Source organism: Coptis chinensis, chromosome 2, assembly GCF_015680905.1.
Source record: "Coptis chinensis isolate HL-2020 chromosome 2, ASM1568090v1, whole genome shotgun sequence".
In the NCBI taxonomy this organism is placed as follows: Eukaryota; Viridiplantae; Streptophyta; class Magnoliopsida; order Ranunculales; family Ranunculaceae; genus Coptis; species Coptis chinensis.
The window spans coordinates 113,617,742-113,642,392 of NC_141457.1; the positions used below are offsets into that span (position 1 = coordinate 113,617,742).

At 35.4% G+C, this 24,651-nt stretch overlaps 2 protein-coding genes across 4 annotated transcripts; one reads left to right on the forward strand and one right to left on the reverse strand.

Moving 5' to 3' along the window:
- Window positions 1–911: 911 nt before the first annotated feature.
- On the reverse strand, window positions 912–2,714 carry LOC147520927 (magnesium transporter MRS2-3-like). The gene is given in 4 exon segments (XM_086594993.1): window positions 912–948; window positions 1,324–1,449; window positions 1,978–2,095; window positions 2,097–2,714. Coding segments are annotated over 4 exon segments (711 nt in total). The 5' UTR covers window positions 2,534–2,714; the 3' UTR covers window positions 912–918.
- Window positions 2,715–6,190: 3,476 nt separating this feature from the next.
- On the forward strand, window positions 6,191–24,500 carry ECA3 (endoplasmic reticulum-type calcium-transporting ATPase 3). 3 transcript variants are annotated; one of them, XM_086592438.1, is made up of 34 exons: window positions 6,193–6,605; window positions 6,687–6,737; window positions 6,822–6,855; window positions 7,046–7,063; window positions 7,814–7,950; window positions 8,721–8,795; window positions 9,176–9,221; window positions 9,449–9,508; window positions 9,625–9,705; window positions 10,104–10,189; window positions 10,736–10,837; window positions 11,445–11,498; window positions 11,736–11,837; window positions 12,418–12,476; window positions 13,026–13,170; window positions 13,495–13,602; window positions 13,907–14,059; window positions 14,162–14,266; window positions 14,905–15,101; window positions 15,549–15,660; window positions 15,750–15,848; window positions 15,944–16,089; window positions 16,273–16,330; window positions 16,786–16,878; window positions 16,964–17,014; window positions 17,100–17,231; window positions 17,637–17,738; window positions 18,751–18,805; window positions 19,497–19,582; window positions 20,774–20,922; window positions 21,304–21,409; window positions 21,528–21,581; window positions 22,449–22,497; window positions 24,081–24,500. In XM_086592438.1, exons 1-34 carry the CDS (start codon window positions 6,573–6,575, stop codon window positions 24,146–24,148), a joined length of 3,006 nt encoding a protein of 1,001 aa, XP_086448564.1. In that variant the 5' UTR covers window positions 6,193–6,572; the 3' UTR covers window positions 24,149–24,500. The 3 variants fall into 3 exon arrangements, with proteins under 3 accessions (XP_086448565.1, XP_086448564.1, XP_086448566.1); XM_086592439.1 differs by lacking the exons at window positions 22,449–22,497; window positions 24,081–24,500 and adding an exon at window positions 21,853–22,442 and having other exon boundaries at window positions 6,191–6,605; XM_086592440.1 differs by lacking the exons at window positions 6,193–6,605; window positions 6,687–6,737; window positions 6,822–6,855; window positions 7,046–7,063 and having other exon boundaries at window positions 7,851–7,988.
- The last annotated feature ends 151 nt before the right edge of the window (window positions 24,501–24,651 follow it).

Below are 24,651 nucleotides of genomic sequence, written 5' to 3' on the forward strand. Positions count from 1 at the left end.
TCGGGCCCATTGAACTTTTCGTGCTTCTCCCCATGAGGAAATGGAATGGGGAATAAGAATGAATAGGACTAACGGGTGGTGTTGCCATATTCTCAAATACAACTACACTTTGTTATTCCTTTAAACCAAAAAAAAAAAAAAAAAAACAAATTACGTTGGGTAAAAGAAGAAGAAGATCAAGAAAAACTGCCTTTAAGTTGTTAGGAATATACAACTTAATTGTACTTACTCTTTACCAATTACCAAACTATACAAACCTTTTGTCTTGTAGAAGTGTCTTGTACTTCTTAATTAAATCCGAACTTAGTGTAGATACACTATGTCCTTAAGACGATTTTCCCCTCACACGGTGCTTGAAGGTTGATGGGAAACTATCTCCCAAGATAGAACGGATTTCCTTCATAGAAAGCTAGCACTTCATTCTATAAACTCGGCACAACCTGACATAGTATTTGACTAAGAACGAGGGGAGAAGAGAAAGATCGAACTCTGTGTGATGCGGTGTATCTTTCTCTCCAAATTCATCCACTATTTATAGGTGAGTGGTGCCTTTTCGAAAAACAACACAAGGACTCTTGGGAAAAAAGTAAGCAACTATTTGAAAAGTCACATGTTTGAAAGGACACACCATTTCGGCATATAGCAGATCAAGTTTGAACCGGTGCCTATTTCGAAAGGTTGCACCTTTTCGGCATGATACAATCTGTTTTTTCAAACCGGTGCACATTTCGAAAGGTCGCACCTTTTCCGCATAATAATCTGTGTTTCAAACAAATGCATCATTTTGAAAAGGTTTTTCTCACATTACGTCTTGTTTCAAGAAAAACCCATTTCATCTTAAGTGGGGGTAACTTGGGAGACAAACTACTCATTCATATTTAAATGGATTTTAGCAAATCATTTTTCTAACACTCCAGCCTATGGATTACAGACAACATTACCGACCTTCTGAACACCATGGACCAAAATATTGCCGATATATCCGATATATCACCGATATATATCGGTATTTTGGTACACCGACATCGATATTTCCGACATATATCCACCGAATATAGAACCCTTTTTTTCCCGATATATATCGGAATTTCCGATATGAAACTTTATATCGCCGATATAATCGATATATATCGGTTGACTTTTTGACCATTTTAAAATATAAATCCGATATTTCCAATATATTTCCGATATATATCCGATATTTCCGATATTTTAAATAGTTTGGACTGGTTACCAAAAAAAATGGATATATCCGAAATATCCGATATATATCGGTTTTTTGGTACACCGATATATTGATCGATATCGATATTTTGGGCCTTGCTGAACACGACCAGTTATTGCAACCAATCGACTTTTAATCTGACGCACGCGTTCCAAATTGAGTGTACTAATCTTTGAAGTCAGCTTATCTAACGCCGGATGCGCTTCTTGCTCCAATGTTCTTGCCTATTTTTATAAAAAAAACACAATTTAATAGTTGCTAATTTGCTATAGGAAAAAGATATTCAAACGTAATCAAATCAGATTATACACACTTAGGGTGTGTTTGTTAAATTTTAACTCATGGAAAGGAAAGAAAATAAAATGGGTGGTCCACTATGGAATGGAATGGAAATGAAATAATTTTAAATAGTATATATTTGGTAAACTGGAGAAAGGAAAGTCAAAACTGAAAAAATGAATAATCATGTTTGTTTGCAAAAGCTATGGAAATGAATAATTGTATTGTTGGGTCATGGGTGTATTAGTAGTAAGTCCCTATCTATTTATTTCCTTTCATTTCCTTTCCACAAAATTTTCAGGGGTTAGCTAAGGACACAAAACCTTTTCCATTTCCATAATTTTGTTTTCATATGGAAAAACCAATTTCTTTTCCATGGGTAAACAAACACCTTAAAAACTATGGAAAAGGTGGACCACTCTTATTTTCCTTTCCTTTTCATAGTGTTTCCATCGTAACAAACACACCCTTACTTCACTCTCCAAGCAGCTACAAGCTGCCTCAAGACACGCTTCAAGCGCGACGAATTCAAAAGGGAGAACCTTAGGCGGGTCTTTCTTCCGAGTTGTACAAATTAGTCGAGTCAACATCATCACCACTACTTCGTCTACTTTCCTGGTTAGTGGTAGTAGCGTGATGGAAATGCAAAAGGCGGTGTTGAAGTTCATCACCGAAAGGAGTAACAGAAGGATCTTTAGAATTAAGAAGAAGAACTTCGTGAGCGGTTATGATTGCTTTTATATGTTCCAGATTGATAACTATTACTTTCTCTCTACCCAGAACTGTTGATGGGTAAGATAGAATAGGATCCAGGATACGTAAGTCACGTCTTGGGAGACCTGTACGGCGCATGATTGAGTGTTTTCCTACTTCTACTACTTGTGCTTGACCTGCTGAATCTAAGAGAAGCCATGCTCTGACACCTGCCCCTTTTTTCCTAATGCCACTAGGCGTGGTTCGAACCGGGTCTGATTCTTCTTCGACTGGACTAGTCACCCCTAGTTTTGGTGATGGACGAGGTGCTCTCATTGTTCGCTGCTAGTATAACCAGTTATGGAATGAATTTGCAGGTGAGATTGTGAGAAATCACCCGTGGTTGACTACAAAATAGATATATTGCTGAGAGTGGATGACTTTTTTTGTCACTTAGTGGGGAAGAATTGGTGCATACTTGCATTTAAATAGTTGAGTTGAGAATCGGGACTTGGGAAGGCTGAACCGGTACCGGGGAGAGTGATATTTGGGTGGTACATGCGGTCACGTCGTTGCCCAACTTACCGAAAAGTCGAAAACAACCATAGCATATCGGTGATTCTATCAATACGTTGGAATTTAGACTATAAAACCCGTTATAAAAAAGGATGGAAATACGTCATACTGGATGGGCCATACACGGTTTCATGTAGACCTAACAATATGGCATGTCCTCTCTGTCGGTCCAACGCCGCCGGTTTCATGTTATCTGCAGAAAACGAGGTCACACAAGTAAGTATCAAACACACGCAAACACATAAGGAAGGGGAAATAAAAGAAATGAGCTCTCATAAATTGCTTGCAATAAATCACTACAATTAGCAAGTGTTTTGAGCAAGTAGTGGTTATGCCGGGCATGACACACTCAACAATCTCGGTACCTTTTGATCCTTCGGTATCGTGGAATAGGATAGCATAGTGATCAAAGGACTCTATCCTATGGGACGCTTTGGAATCTCATTTTGATTTGCCTTTGTATAGCATATTAGCATTACGGCCTTTAAGTCTATAAATTAGACTCATCAAATCAAGATGGATATAGAAAGAAATGTATCTAAGCGTGTTTGTTTGTCAACTCACATAATCTGGAAACCACGGACCGCGGTACAAAAAGAAAGGAATACCGAGTTAACAACGGGTGATAAGTCAGTGGGTGTAAGAAAACGAAAAAACATCATAAAATTGTGGGCTGACAAAGATATCATTATATTTTTAAGAAAACCAAAAACAAACAAAAGGAAAAGAAATCGATTGGGTGTAAAGATTGTGGGTGACAAAGAGATGAATCGTCAAGAATACCTTAAATAGATGCTTGTGAGGGGAAATGCATCATAAAAATATATGCACAGGTAATTAAGTATAGGTAGTTGTACACAATGTTCAATCGTCATTGATAGTTTCAATCTGATCCGAGGAGGATGACTAATGCCGCCATCTTAGCCTACCATTTGAGGAAGCTAGTCTACCTCGGGGCGTGAAGGTCGTTTATTTGATGCACCACAAAGACCACTTTTTTTTCTTTTTGAAATATTATACTCATAATTTGAGCACATTGATAGGAAATCCAATTCAGATTTTATATTCAATAAACAAATTCAAGCATACACACCTCTCATGATGCAAGGTTCTTGGTTTTCAATTCGTTTCCTTCTGTGACGCTTTCTTCGTTTGATTTCTTGCACTGCAAATTGCAATATCAGATGTTACATTAGAACCATAGAAGAAAAGAGGATTCTGATATCAAATGTTCTAATTAAGCTTTATCGATGCATCGAAATATAAGAACCAATATCCTTATAGAACCGTGAAATAAAACCCAACTCGTGGCTTTTGATATTTGGGTGTTTTATTTTGTTTGCTTAATAGCAGTTGAAGTTGAAGGTGTTTTGGGTTTTTAGGATTCCTAATTGTAATTGAAGTTGAACTTTTTTTTTTAGATTCAAATTTTGTGTTTGAATGATTCGCAGTGATCGCGAATTGGTTTAAAGATGGGGCGTGTAATTGTTTTGTTCTTATTATATGTATCTCGAGAACATCTGTCCAATCTCCATCAAATCCAACGTCCCATATATATTGTAGTAGGGACCGACTCGCAAATAATCAAAATATTGGCATAATTTTTAATTAACTTTGTGTACCCACTTAAAAATTGTGATGACGTGGCCTCCTGAAATCGCAGATGAGCATTTTCGCCCACTGTACAATAATGGTTTTAGATATTAGCAGATTCTATCAATACGTTGGAATTTAGACTATAAAAACCTCATAGTAGTGGTGGCGTGAGCGGAGCAAAAAAGTGTGTTGAGAGAGGAGTTATATGAGGAGAACGTGAGAGATAATCGGAAAATAGGAGTTATGTGAGGAAAGTTTTATTTTGGTGAAGAGATAAGAAGTTGGAGAAAAAGAGAGAGAGAAGTGAAACGTACGTCGCATCAATTGACACTCTAGACCTGTACACCCTCGCGCACCTCACTTCTAGAGAAAAAAATAATGATGTGCTCGAAAGTCGAAACCGAAAAAACCGTTCCGTAACCTTAGCATACATCGTCGCATTGGTAACGTCCATGCCCCATTTAACCCGTTAGTCGCAAAACTATTGAAAATAGAGTTGATATGAAGAATTAATATTCAAAACCTTCTCCACTTACCAATTCAGCATATTTCAATTTAATGGTGAATTTGAGGACCCTAAGGCATACCTTAGTGAAGAAAGAAAATTTAATATAAAAGGGAGTTTGCAATTTTTTTTTCCTGTGTTAGATACTTAGATAGTTATATGTATATCAATTACCTGAAGTTGGATCAATTAGTTTGAAGGAATTAGAAGGTTGGAATGTACAACTAGCAATTGACCAATTATTTTATAGGACTCAAAAGGAGATAAATGAACACAATAAGGATAACGATGGAGCCATTATTTTCACTGAATATCTCTCACGTTTTCCGATAAAGATATAGGTAGGTACTAGGTGCATTTGCGTGCTCTATTATTTGTAAAATTTATCTTAGAATCCATGGTAAATGACCCATTAGATGGTAGAAGAGAAACTGATAAAAATTGTAATTAGTGTATTTTTGCCTAAATGAATTTTTTGGAAACTAACTAGTTAATTTTTATTTTAAAAAAAAAAGAATTTTATTTATTTTTTTTTATTTTATTTTTTATGTTTGGTTGTGGGGGTTGGCTCACCCTCACTCAATTTTCTGGTTGATCGTACTCTTTATTAGGGCCGTCAATAGATCGGTTTGGGTCGGATTTTGGAAAATTCGAACACAAACTGGTAAGAAAATTAGAAACCCGAAACCAAACCGAACCGATAATATTATATTTAATCCGAAACCGAATCGAACCAATAAGATATATTACAAACTAAATCCAAACCAAAAATTATAAAACCAATTAAATTTTAAATTAAATTAATTAATTTTAACTACACAATTGATAAACATATACAAAATTAATTATAAATATTATTAAAATGCTATCTAATCGGTTCGATGGATGGCAAATCCAAACCAAACCAATATCAGTTCGGTTTCGGATAGGTAGAAGGCAAACTAAATTATCAAAACCCAAACTGTTTTTTATCGATTTGGTTCGGATTGGTTATCGGATTATCGAAACCCATTGACAGCCCTCAGTGAATAAGACTAATGATGCACATTTCACAAAAATAATCAAATAAAATTACGGTGATACCGAACGCCTCTCAAAGTTTGCATATAAGTTATAACAACGCATATATTTTAGAAACATACAATGGGATTGTCTTTGTCTCTTTGAATTAGTAATTATCAAGTGATGCCAAAAAATAAATATCCACAATTTTGATAGCCGCCGTATTTTGTTTTTTTTTTTTGGATATTTTGAAACATCACCCCTATACATGCAAACACTGGATTGTACAAACTACAAACACTGTAATAAAACATGAAACATAAATCCACAAATTCAGAGTGTAAAGTTCCTGCAAAATTTCGAGTTCGATCCAATCTGAATGTTACACATTAAAATAGAACTTTTTTTTTTCACGAAATGAATCACACCTTCAGCGAACGTACTCCATTGCGTACTCACTCATCAAACTCTCAGGGCTTTCTCGCAAGCTGAAATTTTGCGCACCAAACTCGTGCCCACTGCCCAGCTACTCACGCAATTTACACATATATCCCCGAATCAGTTCATATATTCGTCGAAACGTGAAGGTACCGCAAAGTGCGCGCCGTTAAAGTTGGTAAAAACAAAGTTTGTATTTATTATTATTAAACAGTCAACAAGATTCACTCTCTCTCTCTATCTGTGTAACTAAATTCTATGGAAGACGCTTATGCTCGATCCGTTACAGAAGTACGTGCTCATTTTTTCAAATTATTGACGATCTTGGTAATTAGATATCAGTTCCTAAAGTTTGATTGTTTTTTTTATTAGGTTTTGGATTTCTTTAGAGTGGACCCGACTAGAGGACTCGATGATTCTCAGGTGCGAACTCTTTTTTTTATAGCTTTCAATCAAAATGTTAATTGGTTGGTCAATGTAGCTTGATTTTCACTTTTTTATTTTCAGGTTGCGGAAAATGCTAGAATATATGGAAGAAATGGTATGCTTGTTGGACTTTTATTTTAGAATTAATTGAAACAACAAAAGCATCATATGACTATAACTATTACTGTAGTGTTCCATATTTGATTTGCAACGAACATAATCATCTTTTGTGGAAGTGTCTGTGTTCAATTTAAATGCCTGATCCTCTTTTCTTTTGCCGTGCATAATTTTCTTGGAATATGCAGTTCTGCCTCAAGAGGAAAGTAAGTAACTTGTGAACCTTTTTATTATACATAATCATCAAGTTTTTCTTCTGTTTTGCTTTTGCTTGTGCGGTTTGACTTAGATCATCATTTCAGCCGATGATGTTATATTATTAAATACAGATAGTCATGTAATTATCATCATTATCTAATTTGGTTTTTGTGATTGAATAGTTCCTGATTCGTCCTGAAGATTCAGCTAGATGATCTTGCATCCAGTTTTATTCTTTTTGTGGTATTTTTAGATTTTATTCTACTTTACAATGCGGAATTAGGGGTTTGACCATTTTTAATAGGAAATCAAATATTGTTCCTTTTGTCACATTTTGTTTGTTTTTAGACTGAGATTATGGTTGGATGCACTTTGAGGTACTCACAAAAGGAACGAAATTAACAAAAGTAGGATTGAAGTGTCACATTAGAAAAAGGACCAACCTAATTACGTTATATGAAAGGCCCATTTTTCTCTTCATGAGGTGCTAGAATTAAGTGCAAGATATGGAGTGAGATATATTTGTGACAGTTCAATCAGATTGCTCTTTGTAATTGTCATATTTTAACCCACCCTTTATTTCCTTAATATTTTGTTTTAAATTATCTATGGTGTCCTGGTATACTTAATATGCTGATTACTCTTATCAGCACATTTCTGCAATCTGGACCGAGCTCTTTTATACCTAAAAATTTAGTTTCGTGGTACATTGAGGCTTGAGCTACTCCTGTAAATTGAAAGTTTTATTTCTGCTTCAGGTACTCCATTTTGGAAACTTGTTCTGAAGCAGTTTGATGATTTACTTGTTAAGATACTGATTGCTGCTGCTGTTGTTTCATTCGTTCTGGCTTTGGTTGATGGAGAGACAGGCTTAACGGCTTTTTTAGAACCTTCTGTGAGAATACATTCTTGAATGCAAATCTTGAGATTTTAGTGAGGGCTATTCTTTTTTCCAGTCGTATTCTTATTTTAGCCTATCACATTGCGCAACCTTTCCCACACTATCAAATATTTCCAACAATATTTATTTAACTATCTTAAAATTATTTAACTTGTAGAGAAACAATGATTTTCAGCTTCTTTTTGTATAGACTTTTGTTGGTTTCTATGTAATCAAACAATAAAACATGGAATTGAGTGCTAGTGTCCAACATTTTTTTTAAAGAAAGTAGCTTCAAGGTGGTCTTAGGCATGTATCTCTTCTTAAAACAAAGAGAGGAGCTTGAAGTATTATGGAGAATATATAAAGCACGTCAAGTGCAAAAGAGATTCAGGCCATGACTTTTACCAATGAATGATTAGATTACATCACGAGTGACACTTTTGAAGTTGCATACGTGAAAGTGATGAGATTAGATGCATGGAAATGATTGTGTTGAAAATGACTCACAGAGATGATATGCACATTCTGGTACCATGTTGGCTCTGATGTTGCGTTGTACAATACAATATATACAGTCCTAATAAATAAAATAGATAAACTGCCCTTCAACTTTTAGCCTCTAACTGGAGCCTCAATTTACTTCTTCAGACCTTGTGTTGCACAAGGGAAGCAGACCATTTAGCTTGACATTCATAGAAACACGACCGTTTTGCATAGGCTGGTTTATATTAGTTTAGCCATAGTTATTGCTTAAACATAATTTGATATTCTTTGCCAAACAGGTCATCTTGATGATCTTGGCTGCAAATGCTGCTGTTGGAGTAATTACGGAGACAAACGCTGAAAAGGCTCTCGAGGTATTGTTTTCTTATATTACTAAACACTTGTATATGTTCTGGCTCAGGCAGTTCATTTTCTTTATGAATGTGTAACTTGGGACAGTCTTTATACTTCTCTTTCCAAAGATAATGAAAATGAACTTTTATGTTGGTGAAGTTTTGAGGTTGGAAATATCTGACCCGGCTAGGAACTTTCATTTACCCAGTGAGTTTTACTGCTTGCCTGCGGAAATATAGTACTACTGGTTGTCTCCTGCTTCTATTGTATAGGCGACGGGGGAAAAGAAATGAATTCCAGTGTTTCTTAAAATAATGTCTTCTCTGTTGTTATTTATGTTACAACTTTTTTGTGCTTTCCGTTTGTGCCTTATTTTTTTTCCCCAATGTTCCCAATGTAGGAGTTACGAGCTTACCAAGCCGATGTTGCTACAGTGCTAAGAAATGGTGAGAAAACATTCCAGTACACAGCAGTATGGTTTGTAGATTTCAAAATTCTTGATGTTGTTGCATACCTGGGTGATACACATGATTAGTGAAGTTTGGTTTATGGAAGACATTCTGTGAATTTCTCATGTATGTTACCTGGACATCGCGTAGTAGCTAGTGGCATTGGGTCTGGAATATGTTATTTAAAATTTTATAACTAACACCCGCTAAACAACTCTGTGCAGGTTGCTTCTCAATACTACCTGCAACAGACCTTGTACCTGGCGACGTTGTCGAAGTTGGAGGTATTTTTTTGTGGTGACTAGACTAGGAACACATGCTGTCAGTTAATGTTCCTGTTTAATCATTAGATAAACTATGATTGCTACTCACTTATATTGGATATCTGTGGTGCTTTCAGTGGGATGCAAGGTTCCTGCAGATATGAGGACAGTTGAGATGCTAAGTAATCAACTTCGTGTTGATCAGGCAATCCTTACTGGTATGCGTTGCAATTTTCCTTTCCAAACTCATTTGTGATCATTCATCCGTTTTCCCGATTTCATTTGTCAGAGGATCCACCATTTCTTCATTTTTTACCAGAACAAGTTTATTCAGCTTTAGCCCGTATCAGTCATATCACCGCCATCAAAACTAGTCAACGACCGAGTCTTTGCATCCCCTCACTAGGGTATGCACTAGAGTCTAAGTAGAATAAATCGGGCACAATGATTAATTTGGCAGGGCAAGATTTTACTCACTGTTCTTAAAAGTTGCTTGTCCATGGTCTACATGTTATGACTAGAGCAAGTGCAGTCTTATTTCTTCCTTTAGGCAGCAAAGCTTTCTAAACAAGGCCATGTCTAAGTTCTACTAGAATGTATTGTTTGATGATGGTAGGTGAGAGCTGTTCTGTTGCAAAAGAGATGGAGTCTACCTCTGCAACCAATGCTGTGTTTCAGGATAAGACAAATATTCTTTTTTCGGTAATTTTCTTTTAAGATTTTGATCCAAAGTTGAACTGGGATCCACTGATATTTCAATTTTTTCTTTTACTTATTGCTGTTTTTATGTCCGTTCATCATTCGTGTATTCCTTGAACTGCATTTGTCTTTTTGACATTTTTTGTAGCATCACGTTTCTTGGAAGTATGTACCTTTATTATTTCTTAACAGCCGATAAATGCACGGTCTTTTTACTTTATATCCATATCAAGGAAAGCATTGCATTGGCATTGGCATTTTGTTATTTGACTTATAAAATAGGGGACTAGGGGAAAGTTCTTTTACTTTCTTACTGGAAAATAATGAACTACTAATGAATTTTTATTTTAAATGAGCATAAAGAAAGAAAAGAAGAAATAATGAAACACGATTAACTTGCCATTTGTTTACAAGCTTGTACATAGGTACCTTAGAAAATTTATGTTTGGTTGTGTTTAGATTATAAGTAGATAGGTATTAATTGTAGTGTAAATACTCGTTAGTTCTATTACGATCAAATGATGAGCTCCAACTTGTGCTGGTTCTCAGGGTACAATAGTAGTGGCTGGGAGAGCAAGAGCTGTTGTTGTTGGAGTAGGTTCCAACACTGCAATGGGCGGCATACGTGATGCCATGTTAAGAACAACAGATGTAAGTTCTTTATGATTTCTGTATTTTGGCAAAATGTTAAATGTATTCTACTCTGTTACTGGTAAGTGTTGATTCTCTCTCTCTGATGCACTAGTGTGCAAATAGATATGAACGTGACGCCGAAGAACCACTACTGTTGTTGTGTGCGACAACTGGACTTGAAACCCACAAATTTGAGAAGGGAGATGACAAGTCATCGCTTGTAATCACCCTGCAAATAATCAATAACAAGAACACACAAAGAGAAAACCTTTCTCACACAAACACAAAGTGTATTAATCAACAACCAAGTATGGCCAAAGGCGTACAACTCAATATATAGACTAAAGGAACTATGAATTTAGAAGCTAGCCTTCTAATTCAGTTATAGAAACTAAAACAACTAATTTTCGTAATTATAAATAAACCTACAAATAACCTATGCTAAAAACACCAAAATAGCAATCAAACATGCTTCTAAAACCCCTTAATAATATGTGAACCAATATGGGACTAAACCAAGGGTTTAAAACCCTAGAATACATCTCTCTCTCTCTCGTTATAACTGTTTGTTGTGGGTCTCTTATTTCTGTTGATCTTATCTGATTTTTACAACCTTTTGTCACAGGAAGTGACACCATTGAAAAAAAAACTTGATGAATTTGGTACTTTTTTGGCCAAGGTTAGCATCTTCTTGTTTCATTCTTTTGTTGGGTAGCTATGTCTCAACTGTGTTTTGAATTTGCCTCTTGTTGAAATTAAGAGTCAATCTTGATTGCACAGTCCCTAATGCAATATAATCTGATCCCTTTCAACAACTCATTTCCTAACTTCATTTGCAGTCCACATATGGAAACTCAATAGCTTGCTGTAACTGCACCATATTTATTTATGTTCCTTATACATAGTTATTTCTTAGGTCATTGCCGGAATATGTATCTTGGTGTGGATTGTAAACATTGGGCACTTTCGTGATCCTTCTCATGGAGGATTCTTGCGAGGAGCAATCCATTATTTCAAGGTAATTTTTCATGGATTAAGTTTGTTCTTGTCAGTTATCACGCTCCTTCAGTACAGGGCAATGCTTGAACTGTTGGCGTGCTAGATTTGCATGACATTGGAATAATAAAGGTGTGCATAGCATGTTGTTTTATTGAAGGATATATGATTCCACGAGTTCTCTAAGAAAAGCCACTAATTAATATCCAAATTAGCCCTTGTACCCTTTGTATACACTATACAGAGCCGATCCCTCTAAAGCTACAAAACCCTTTGTGTTTGTTAATCGACGGGGTCGTAGTGTTGTTCAGTTGTTGTCATTTGTACTTGTTTGAACAGAAAAATGCGAGTGGTTCATTTGAAATCAGTAGTGGATTTGTGCAAATATCCAAATTTCAGATCTGGATATAATATTTATTTAGTTTTGGTTGATGTTCTGTCAAAAGCTGATTTCCTCTTTAGTTATTCATATTTTTTTTTATAGTTTTAGATATATTAAATTTTCTATCCAGAATTATCTTCTTGCACAAAGAAATTTTCGCTTGAAAAATTGTTATTCGCGGTGTCAGTTATAGCTGTGACCTCATCTTTGTGTCTGTTAGATTGCAGTTGCACTTGCAGTTGCTGCGATTCCCGAAGGGCTTCCAGCTGTTGTTACAACGTGAGTTTCACTTAAGATATGATCTTCTCAACTTTTAGTTGTGTATTGATAGCATGTTGGCGTGTTTTCTAATAAATCACAAATTTATATCCTGTTAAAGAGGTTCATGTCATATTATCTAGGTTACAATGACACGCCGTATCGGACACAGATGCGAATTGTCGGACATGGCAAAATATCAAAATTCGAGGTAAATTACATGCAATATGTGTCCGACACGGACATGTGGATACGTATCCGACACGGATTTTTTTCAAAATATGGCGTGTCCATGTAACCTAGCATATTATCAATATGTTGGAACCCATTGCATGATAGAATAATTAGATATCCCTTCACTTCTGAGATTTCAATTGATGATTTCTATATAGATCTGTAATTTAATAATCTAATGAATCCTCAGTAGCAATTTCGAGTTCTAATTTTCTGTTTTGTTTTATAGATGCCATAGTTCGATGCTCACATCAGTTATCAGTATCACAAATCTATTGCATAATATTATTTTGTTTCTTTTAATATGTGCTTAGCTTCTTTCTTCTTCTGAATTAGGTGCTTAGCTCTTGGGACAAAAAGAATGGCACGGTTAAATGCTATTGTAAGGTCTTTGCCTTCAGTAGAGACGTTAGGGTGCACAACAGTAATCTGCAGTGACAAGACTGGTACTCTTACAACTAACATGATGTCTGTATCAAAGGTGATTATCAGATGACGTCCCTATACAAATTTAATATCGCTTCACCTATTTTAATTATTTAAGCTATTCCCCAGAAGTAGGTTGGTAGTAAACTTCAGAAACTCTGGGAGTTCTTTGTTATTCCCAGTACATTCATTCTGTATTGCAAATTCATTTGTTCAGTCTCTCTGTCATTACTTATTAGTGTGAAAGTAATATAATCATTGTTTTAGTTTTTATTGATTAAGTAGGAAGAATACACCTGGAAACGATTTTCCTATTGCTGTGTAGTTTAAGCAATCGTTTCGATTCCTAGCTTACTATTTCGTTGATACTTCTTTCCAGATATGTGTTGTTAACTCTGTGCACCATGGTGCTGTTACGGCTGAGTTCCGTGTTAGCGGAACAACATATGCACCAGAAGGCATTATTCTTGACAGTGCAGGTGTGAAGGTAAATGTTTCCTTCTATAATAAAAATATTGCTTGATATGATTTTTTGATTTCTGAATTCCTTCCTTCCATTTTATAATTTTTTTTAAAAGTTAGAATCAAACTCAAAAATTTTCTTTGCCAAAACCGTGAAATCAAAGGGTATCTCATCCTATTTCCTTTTCAATTGTATAAAATAATATCATACTTTACCCATAAAATAATAAACATATTCTTAATGTCTGTTTCCATACATGATAGTCTGTGTTGACATGAGCAATCAAAGAGCTTGGATAACCCACTTAATTTTTGTTGACCTTCTGCAGCTTGAGTTTCCTGCAGAATTTACCTGTCTCCTTCATATTGCTATGTGTTCTGCCCTTTGCAACGAGTCAATGCTACAATACAATCCAGACAAAGGAAACTATGAGAAAATTGGCGAGTCAACTGAAGTGGCTCTCCGAGTTCTAACAGAAAAGGTAAGTTAAAACTGTAGTTTTTAAAGAACGTAAATAGCAATTTTCTGTATCAAAAAGTCAATTAGAAGGAAATCATTATTTTCTTATTTTATTGTGCATCAGGTTGGTCTGCCTGGGTATGACTCTATGCCCTCATCTCTAAATATGCTGAGCAAGCATGAGCGCGCATCTTACTGTAACCGTTATTGGGAGAACCAATATAAGAAGGTTTTCTCTCTCTCTCTCTCTCTCTCATATATATATGTCAGAATTATCTTTAGCATAATATAAAATATTGTTTTGCTGATAAAAAAAACTAACTATCACTTTGAAGATTATTACTCTTGGATATGGGTTTCACATGACTGATTTTAGTCAGCCTAAATGTACTACTAATCTCTCTTGTAATTCCACAAAAATGGCGCTCGAGGATCCCATACACAAAAGGTTTTTCACATTGCAAATAACATTTTCAGAAACAATCTATCTGATTTAGAACTCTTGACCTTCTGAAAATTTGTCCAGAAACTGAAATTTGTAATCGATGGATTTATTGTTACTCTGAGAAGATATATTAGTATTTTAGAAGGCTAGGTTTTTCACATCAGAATCATCTTTTGGATACTGATCTTCATGATGTGCAAAACTTAGGTTATGGTGGCATCGTTCATTTTTTTTTGGCCTAATAATTTATTTACTTTTATTTTTGTTGTAAATATTACGATTCAACATTCATGAAATTATAAGATGCAGTGGACTGGATGCGCTTATGTTTCCAAGGCCAGCCCTAAGTTTAAATGGGGATGGATTCGCCTTGTGTTCCTCCTTTTCTTGAACGTCTTATCAGTCTATGTCATGCTTTAAAGGTTTCTCTTCTGGAATTTTCTCGCGACCGCAAAATGATGAGTGTCCTTTGTAGCCGAAAGCAACAAGTGATTATGTTTTCAAAAGGGGCCCCTGAGAGCATAATTTCTAGATGCACAAATATCCTTTGCAATGATGATGGTTCTACTGTTCCTCTTATGACTGATGTTCGGGCTGAGTTAATGACCAGATTCCACAGGTTAGTTTTTAATTGTCCAGAACCTGCTTCTAATCTATACCATTGTAATGTTTGGATTCTACTTTGTATCCAATGTATGTGGATATCAATCCAATTAGGTGCATACTGCATAATGTTTCTGGTTCTCATTTTGAAATGATGTTTGTGATTCTTTAACTTGATGCAATTCTGTAAGTGTTATTCTTATATATATTGCTATTTAAATTTTGTTTGCGTAGTGTATAACATTTTGTGGAGAATATATGTGAAACGCATGTATATATTTTTGCAATTATACATATGTTCTTCCTGTACATACTCAAAATTAGGTGCACTGCACGTAGGCAGTATGTCTGCTTAGTGCGCTCCGTGTCTCCAACTATTTTTGAGGATAGAACTTTTCTCTATTTCAGTCATCTTTTCAATCTTTTATTTTACACTAACTTAGTTGTTTTCTTTCCTGGGTAGTCTTGCAGGAAAAGAAACCCTAAGATGTTTGGCTCTGGCATTGAAAGTAATGCCCACTGGTCAACAAACTCTTACCTTTAATGATGAGAAGGACCTTACATTCATTGGATTGGTATGTATTCCTCAAAATAGGACGAGGGAGAACATGATACCTTACATATGTTAAGAGTTTCAACTAAAACATTTCCTTTTCAATCTAAGGTTGGAATGCTTGATCCGCCGAGGGATGCAGTCAGAAGCGCCATGCTTTCTTGTATGACTGCTGGTATACGTGTCATAGTTGTCACCGGGGATAACAAAGTAATATACATCCAGATTTCCTTTTTTTCCCTTCCTTTTTCTTTACATTGAAGTAGATGTTTCTTTCTGCTATGTAATTTGATACATGATTTCAGTCTACAGCAGAATCTCTGTGCCGGCAAATAGGTGCTTTTGATCACCTGGAAGATTTTAGTGGGCGTTCTTATACTGCTTCTGAATTCGAGGAACTTCCAGCTTTGCAGAAGAGTTTGGCATTACATCACATGGTACTCTTCACAAGGTATCCTAGATGCCTTTAGCTGTTAGCATTTTCTTTCCCAGACATTCACTTCTCTGGAAAATAGAATTGTATTTGTCTCATCTCTTTAATTTTTTTAAGTTTGTTGTTGGTGCTTTGCATAGTTGTCTTCTCGCAAGTTTTTTCTATAACTGAGTTAACCCGTTCCATTTTACTTAATCTTAGGGTTGAACCATCTCATAAAAGGATGCTGGTTGAAGCCCTACAGCACCAAAATGAAGTGGTACATTTCTTCCTTTTAATCATTAATGGTTTTCTGCAATTATAATATCTCACACACGGTGGACTGTGAAAATGTTTTTCTGGCCAAACACTATCAATGGTTTTTTTATTTTTATGTTTTTTTTTGTGTGTGTGTGTGTGATGCTTATGTCTTACGTATCTATTGGTTGTTATAGGAAGCTACTTTTTGTGATTACACATTATGAGCTAAGATTGTATTGCTGCAATTGTCTTTGTTGTTATTATTCTTTTTTCAACAGCACTTATTTTGCTTGTGCTTTATATTCCCATACCCGATTCTTTTTTTTTTTCTTATGAATTGTTTCTTTTGGCCAGGAACTACAGCTTATACTGTTCTTTTCCTTTTTAATGCCTTTTATTTTCTTACAACGACTCATATTTCATAGTACACTGCTAGTTTTTTGGGCAGTAACTGCTCTTTGATGTCTGCTTTAGGTTGCAATGACTGGTGATGGTGTCAATGACGCACCTGCACTTAAAAAAGCAGATATAGGAATTGCAATGGGGTCAGGAACAGCAGTTGCAAAGGTAATTTTATCTATTGAATATTATCTGTTCAATTGAACATTTTGTACTGAGTGTTTCAGATATAAATACTATTTCCAATTTTCAGAGTGCATCAGATATGGTATTAGCTGATGACAATTTTGCTTCAATTGTTGCGGTATGTACTTGTGCAACCACTTTACCATGTGCTTCTTAAACTTAAATCTTTTGTGTGCTTTGTGCTTACCATCTGGTTTGAACAGGCTGTTGCAGAGGGTAGGGCAATATACAATAACACAAAGCAATTCATCAGATACATGATCTCTTCAAATATTGGTGAAGTAGTTTGCATTTTTGTGGCAGCTGTACTTGGCATACCTGAAACCCTTGTCCCAGTGAGTCCAATTTGTTTTTGGATCAAAATATTTTACTTGCAAATTTGTAAATTTATTCTGATACAAACTAGAGATGATTTAGACATTTTTCTTAAAAAGAATGAATTTGATACAAGTCATACAACCTTGGAAATTTCATCAATCATATTCAGTCCCACCCTCATCCACCTTGAAATTCTCATCTGAGTAGTCCGGATCCAGCATGCATCATCTTCCTTGTTGTCTATATCATCACACTCCTTGTTTCCCTCTGTCCATAGACATTCTTTCTCTTCTCCTTATTATCCATTAACTTTGACACCTTACCCTGGTTTTTGCAAGTATCAGCACCCCAATGTTTGCCAACATTAAATTGTTATTAATTTGGGTTGCTATAAGGATAACAACTTGGTTTTTGCTTTTTAGGTGCAATTACTTTGGGTTAATTTGGTGACAGATGGGCTGCCTGCAACTGCTATCGGTTTCAATAAGCAGGACTCAGATGTAATGAAGGCAAAACCTCGTAAGGTATCTTTGAACAAAATATTATCGTTGTTGCATAGGAGGGGTATGTCACATGATAAGATACAAACTCAGATTTCCAACGAAAATAAGCTAAGAAATTCTGTTAAGCACTACAACAAGGGACAAGTACAAAGTTGCTCAGTGATTACATTGCTCTCAAGCTACTCTTATGCAACCCTGCGTAGCTGAGTAAAAAGCAAATCAAGTTCATCCATGGATTTCTCAATTCTCAGCATCGTGAAGCTTCTCCTGCCACACTAAACAGGAGGAGAGACACCATTTCTTCAACATTTACGTCCTTTAATACCCCATTGAACATATGCTCCATCAGAGTTAACTCATCAGCACCGCTGATCCTGAAATCTGAAAATTTCTGTATAATGAAACATAGTGAAAATACAAAAGTCGGAAGACCCAATCTCGTTTGACCTCAACACTGTCCTTACTCCTTACCGCCAGAGCATGCTTAATTCTAGAGTTCTTACAAGATTTGGGGCTAAGTGATCTGGAAAAACTTCCAAGTTTGTATGAAAATAGATAATTAGTATATAATCCAGAATCTACAACTACGGCTTCTAAGTTCCAATGAATTTTGAGCTAAACCTTGGCGCTACTATGGAAGAAAATCCATAATGTGGAAGAATATTGATCCTCATTGAGACACGCGTGAGATAATCATTCTTTATTGAACCAAATAAGGGCCATGTAGGGTTTATACTTTATAGGCACATTATCAGTATAGCATGGTGCTGGATAGTATGGGATGTCAGTCTGTCGTGGCCTTCATCGATGAGTACTATTTTTTTCGGTCTATATCTCAATTACTTTACTATAAAATACAGATACAGGGCATATTGGAATGCACATCCTATTTTGGTGTATATATTACAGTTTGCCTATAAAGCACAACAATATTTTACCTGGAAGTCCGTTTCCCGCTATGTGAATGTGTCTGCATGCCTATACTGCTGGCACATCTCAAACTTTCATTCTCTTACTTTGCTCATATGTGCAGGTTAATGAAGCTGTTGTTAGCGGGTGGCTATTTTTTCGTTATTTGGTAATTGGAGGTACAATTTAGATGCTATTCCATATTATTAGACATATACTTGGATCCATATGTACTTCATTGTTTTCTCAATTAGTTTCGTTGTTTGATTTCTTCGCTTGGGATTGGACCTCTCTTTTGCTTCAGTCACAATCTTTTGTTAGGGCACACACATGCGCAAAAGTCTCCTGCAATTTCTTCTGTGTAATAGTTATCAAACACATGCACTTGTACTATTGCCGTGTAAGTACCAAAGTCTGAAATCTCTGACCAAAACACACCAATTGAGATGACAAGTGACACATAGTTTTGTCTTATCTCATTTGGATACTACTATGTTACATGGACACACCATACTTCAAAAATAATCTGTGTTAGATACGTATTCAGTATTTTTGATTAAGTCCATTCAGTATTGGTCTAGGCTAAGCGGCTTGTCGGACTCCTTTATGTATATGATGCACACATCCACGATGTAGCATATTCTCTTTAAGGAAAAAAAAAATCATGAATCCACGGTCCATTTGTTTCTGTAGTTTGTATTTAGAAGACCTAGGAAAATAAAAAGAAATCCGTACCCCATAGGGTACTATATAACACATAAGTAAATTTACCATCTCATCATTGGCGTTTACTTTGAACATGTAGTCTATTTTCTTGTTGAACTTGAGGACCAGTAACTAAGGTGTGTTTATTGCTGTTGGCTCTTACAGCTTATGTTGGTCTTGCAACTGTTGCTGGGTTCATATGGTGGTTTGTTTACTCTGACAGTGGTCCCAAATTAGCATATCATGAACTGGTGAGTTGGAACATAATTTGTAATTGGCCTCTATTTCTCTCAAGAATAATTAAGGATGAGAATTGGCGGTCAGGTTTTTTGATGATAAAGCCAGTGTTTTGTCCATCAAACTGAGCAAACTGAGCAATTACTGGATGCCTTATTTCATCCATCAACTTATTTTATTTATATTTTTTTATAGACATCTGTGTTTCACATACTGAGCTATTCGAGTTTCACATGCAAGAACTTGTGCATTGTACTTGTCTTCTTATGTAGTTAGTCCTGATCCTTGTCAAAATTAATGCATCATCCCCATCTCTGACGATTTTTTGTATTTGTTCATTGCCTCACATTATCCATGCTAGATGATATTTTGCAAAAATGAGATTACAAGAAGAATTTTTGAATTATGTTGAACTTTCGTTAAGATGAGGGAGCATGTGGTCTTGTTCAACTCCTAGAACAAATCTCTTTGCAGACAATCTCCAGCCCATATTTGCCGTCAACATCTGGTCCCCATCCTCCAAACCTTTTTAATCTGTGTTTCATTCATTACATTAGTGCGATATCTTACAATCTTAAAATTGAAGTGAAACTAGAGGTTAGATTATATTTTTCTTAATTAACCTCGAGCGTGCATGAGTAATCAGACTGGTGGAAGTAATCTTTAGGAGAATGTAATGCTCTGTTAGATTAGGCATATGTGATAATGCTGTTTAGTTACCCTATCAAGGGTCAACCATAAATATACCAAACACAGAAAGCCTCAACCATAAGTAATTTTGAAAAATAGGAAGTAATTGCAACCGTCAAAGTTTGTAAAGAAAACTGTTTGTCAAATGCATTGCACACGACTTCTACAGTTAAGAACAGTTTGACCAATGTTAAGGGCCTAAAACCAGATCTTAAAAAAGTTAGTGAGGACAAAGAGATGGGGAGTAACTGTAAAAACTTTGATATCATTGTATATTATATCAGTTTCCCTTTATGCTTGAAAATGTTTTATAATGGCACCATGCCGTTGTGAGATGCTATGGCTGACCTTGATTAGAAAACATTGTATTTATTTATTGTTTGTTGTTTTTGGTTGCATCTATGATTTCTAAGTAGTTGCTTAAGGAAAATAGACAATACTTGTAGTGCAGACGACTGTATTTTTCCATATTACCTTTTTGTTTAAGTACTTATTATGGACTTTGATAATTTCAGATCAACTTTGACACTTGTTCAGCGAGAGAGACAACCTATCCATGTAGTATATTTGATGATCGGCGTCCGTCGACTGTATCAATGACGGTGCTCGTTGTTGTTGAGATGTTCAATGCTCTGAATAACCTTAGTGAAAATCAATCACTTCTGTGAGCTCTTTTATCAATTTTATTGTTTTTTACTTATTTACTGTGTTCTTCTTGATATTTCTTTTTGTCATTTGTCTTAGTTTCTTGATAAGTGATTGTTCATGGAATCATGGATTTTATGCGGCTAATATGTACCTATGTTATTTAATCTTGTTAGAGTAGCTAATTGTGTATGTAAAATTCATGTACGGCTGTCAAATTTATTATAATAATGGTAAGTACATTAATGATAAGTTTAATTTTACTAGTTCTTGTTTTATTATTATAATTTTCTGTGGAAGAAACAGAGTTCTTTGAAATCTACATGTACTAATACTAAAAGAACTTTGCTCTCATTTTCCTGTTCATCTAACACTGACTTTTTTCATTCTCTATCTTTAGTGTTATCGCTCCGTGGAGTAACTTATGGCTTGTTGCATCAATTATCCTGACTATGCTCCTTCACATACTAATTTTGTATGTACAGCCTCTATCCGTCCTTTTCTCGGTAAGCTGTGTTTACTTTTTTGTACTGTTTATCTTTTGATTTTCTAATGGACGCTGGTGAAGATTTAGTTAATCAACGTTCTTGAGAAATTCATTCCATATGTGCTTTTGTGTTGCAGGTGACTCCATTATCGTGGGCGGAATGGACTGTTGTCCTATATCTCTCTTTTCCTGTTAGTATCATACATACCAATATACTTTCTTAAGATTTTTTTTGTTATATTTCAATATGTTATATATATATATATATTTGTACTTTCTGATATAAATATGCTGAGCTACCTAAAGCTGGGATCATCTGATATGAAAATGTAATTTGCACAAGACTTTAGGCACTACGTGGACCCCGCCTAGTGTTATGACTAGATTCTGTCAAGGTTTTCAAAAAACTTGTCTTATTTTGAACATCGTCTTTTCCTTCTAATGCGTACATGATTTTTTTAGGTGTATACATGGTTTTAAATAGAACCAAATGGAGCACTTAATGATCTTTAACCAACCCGAAATGTTTCAGATAAGGCTGTTGTTTCTGTTCCTTTTTCAGTAGCTGTCGATTTATTACTTGCAAAAATAGGGCTTCGAGTAAGCATAGAAGGAGAGTATACTGTATATCCCTATGTCTTTTGTTGAGCAAGTTCACGAGGATGTTAAGATAGATGAAAGAAATGACATGTGAACGGGAAAGTGAAAGCATCTAGGGAAGGATAGGAGCAAGGTTCAGTAACTGATATCACATCTGCCATGATTTTCATGAAAACCGTGTAGTGTTCTGGATGTAATGGTAACTTAATGCAGGGCGGTCCTTATCTCCAAGTATTGGAGATTCTCTGAGAGCAGCCTTCTTTAATCTGTTGATTATCCAATAAAATGGCTAATAATATCACCCTAGAAGATTTTAGGGGTTTTGGGAGTTTGCATGTCGAGTCTTCACATGCTTCAGTCACATTTTATGGAATTCCATCTTAATCAATATTTATATATTTCTTTTAATACTCCTTTAAAGTTTTAACTTAGTGCCTTTAACATGTCCATCTTCACAGGTGATAATAATTGATGAAATTCTAAAGTTTTTTTCAAGAAACGCTAGAGGTAATCTTTCTGCTTAATGCTTATAAGCATTGTGTCATAACTATTTGTTTTCCTGCTATTGACCTCATGTTGAAATTTCTTGCTGGTTGTAACCATAACAAACATATCCTTGTTAGAGCTTAATGTTTTTCTAGTAAGTTTTTCTTCAAAATTAGATTGGAATCCAAGAATGTCAATTTGTGGCTCCATTTCTTTACATACAATACGTGGGAAACTTATATTAGGCTGTGTTTGGCGCATGGAGTTTTGATTCTGGTAAAAAAGAAGTGAGGGAGAAAATGGTATAGATCGGCATGGTTGTAAGAGTTCTAGAGGAAAGCATTTCTCCCGTAGAACTAGCAAAAAAAAATTGTCCAATAGAACTATTGTGATGATCGATCTCTACCTGTCTCTTACCCTGTTAAAAACTTGCTGATGCTCGTTGAACCAAACACAGTTTTAGAATCTCGTTGTTCATAGTGCTGTATCAGGCCTCTTTTGTACACAACAAAAGCAAAGTAATGCTCTAGAGCTGTGCCTTTGTGGCTCGAGTCTAGGTGTTTTTAGTGGGTTCTGTCCATCTTTGGTAGGCCCGATATTGTTCAAGATCAATTTGATCAAAACAATTAATAAAAAATGATAACGGTAATTTTGAAGGTTTAGAACCACACTGGGAAGGTGGAATGCTCTCAGTAAGAGTCCCTACTTAGTCTTCCTATATATTATGTACCCTTGTTTGGAGTTCTAATCTGGAGCATGGATTTTGAAGCCTTCGGATGCATTTGAAAGGATTTTTTTTACCTTCAAAAGCTATGTCACAAGTGTTGCTCAATATATTATTCTAAGTCAGTCTTATAATTAGCGAGGAGGTTAGGAGTTAAAGTTCTAGTCTGCTAACTTTAATAAGTTTCTTCTATGTTTTTGTGTGACGTACTTTTGTCTATGTGGGAGATTGTTTGTATTGTTTACAAAGGGTGTAAGATCGCTTGCAAATGGTGCCTTGGACCATAGTACAAAATATCCGGATATATCGCGATATTTGGGGATATCTATCTAGATTTTAGAAAAATATATAGAAATATCACGATATGTTAAGAGATATATACGACTGCAAATATCGGTGATATTTTGACGATATTTGTAATATTTGCGATATTTTGTGTATATAACAATTTTATTTAATATTTACCATTATATTTTAAATAAATATAAATAATGTATCATGATATATCAAGAAATATCTACAATATCCACGATATTTGTCGATATTTTAGATATATCTACGATATTTACATGTGAAACAATGTCAAATATCCCTAAAGAGAAGGATATATCCACGATACATATCCAGAAATTGAGTATCGATAAATACTCATATCCTGATATTTTGTACTATGCTTTGGATACTACTAGTGTCCAGAAACTGTAATCTGCAACTTATATTCTTCAAAAATAATTACCCAGTTACGTTAAATGTCCATACCTCCTGCAAACCAGAGGTAGAAATGATATTGCAGTATGTTAGTATGCTAGGTCTTCGCTGAACAGATTTGAATACTGGGATTTTTCTTGATATAATTGTTTATTTTTCTGTGTGGATGTAGCTACAAGGTTCAATTTCAGATTCCGGAGAACTGATTTACTTCCGAAAAGAGAATCTCGTGATAAGTAATGGTTCCAATTTGTTTTGAAGCAACAAATTTGTTTTACTACCAAGTACCAACACAAGACGCTGCTTGTCAAGCTGAGAATAGAATATACCCTATTGAAAAGGCCGAAGCCGCTTTGCTACCTGTTCATGTGTCAAAAAAAGTGTGCAGGTCCTGCAAAGGTACTGTACTGTTAGTCCCAATCTTATATAGTTGGTGGTAAAATGTCAGGGGACATTCTGTTGTAAAATTTGGATTTGAGAGCAGAGAGTACTCCCCATGATCTTGGTTGTCCACGTTTTTTTTTTCTTAAACACAGTATACAATTGAACACAAACATTTCATGAGACACAAGCTCTTCCGGTTTCTGGATTGGATCGACTGTTGGTGTATCTATTCTTTCCCGGCCATGAGCAAATGAGACCTGTGCATTAGTCTCCAAATGTCTATCTGTGATAGGATTGCCATTTGCCAATCAGATAAACCTACATACACAACAACTATAGCTTCAATTTTGCCCCTTTTC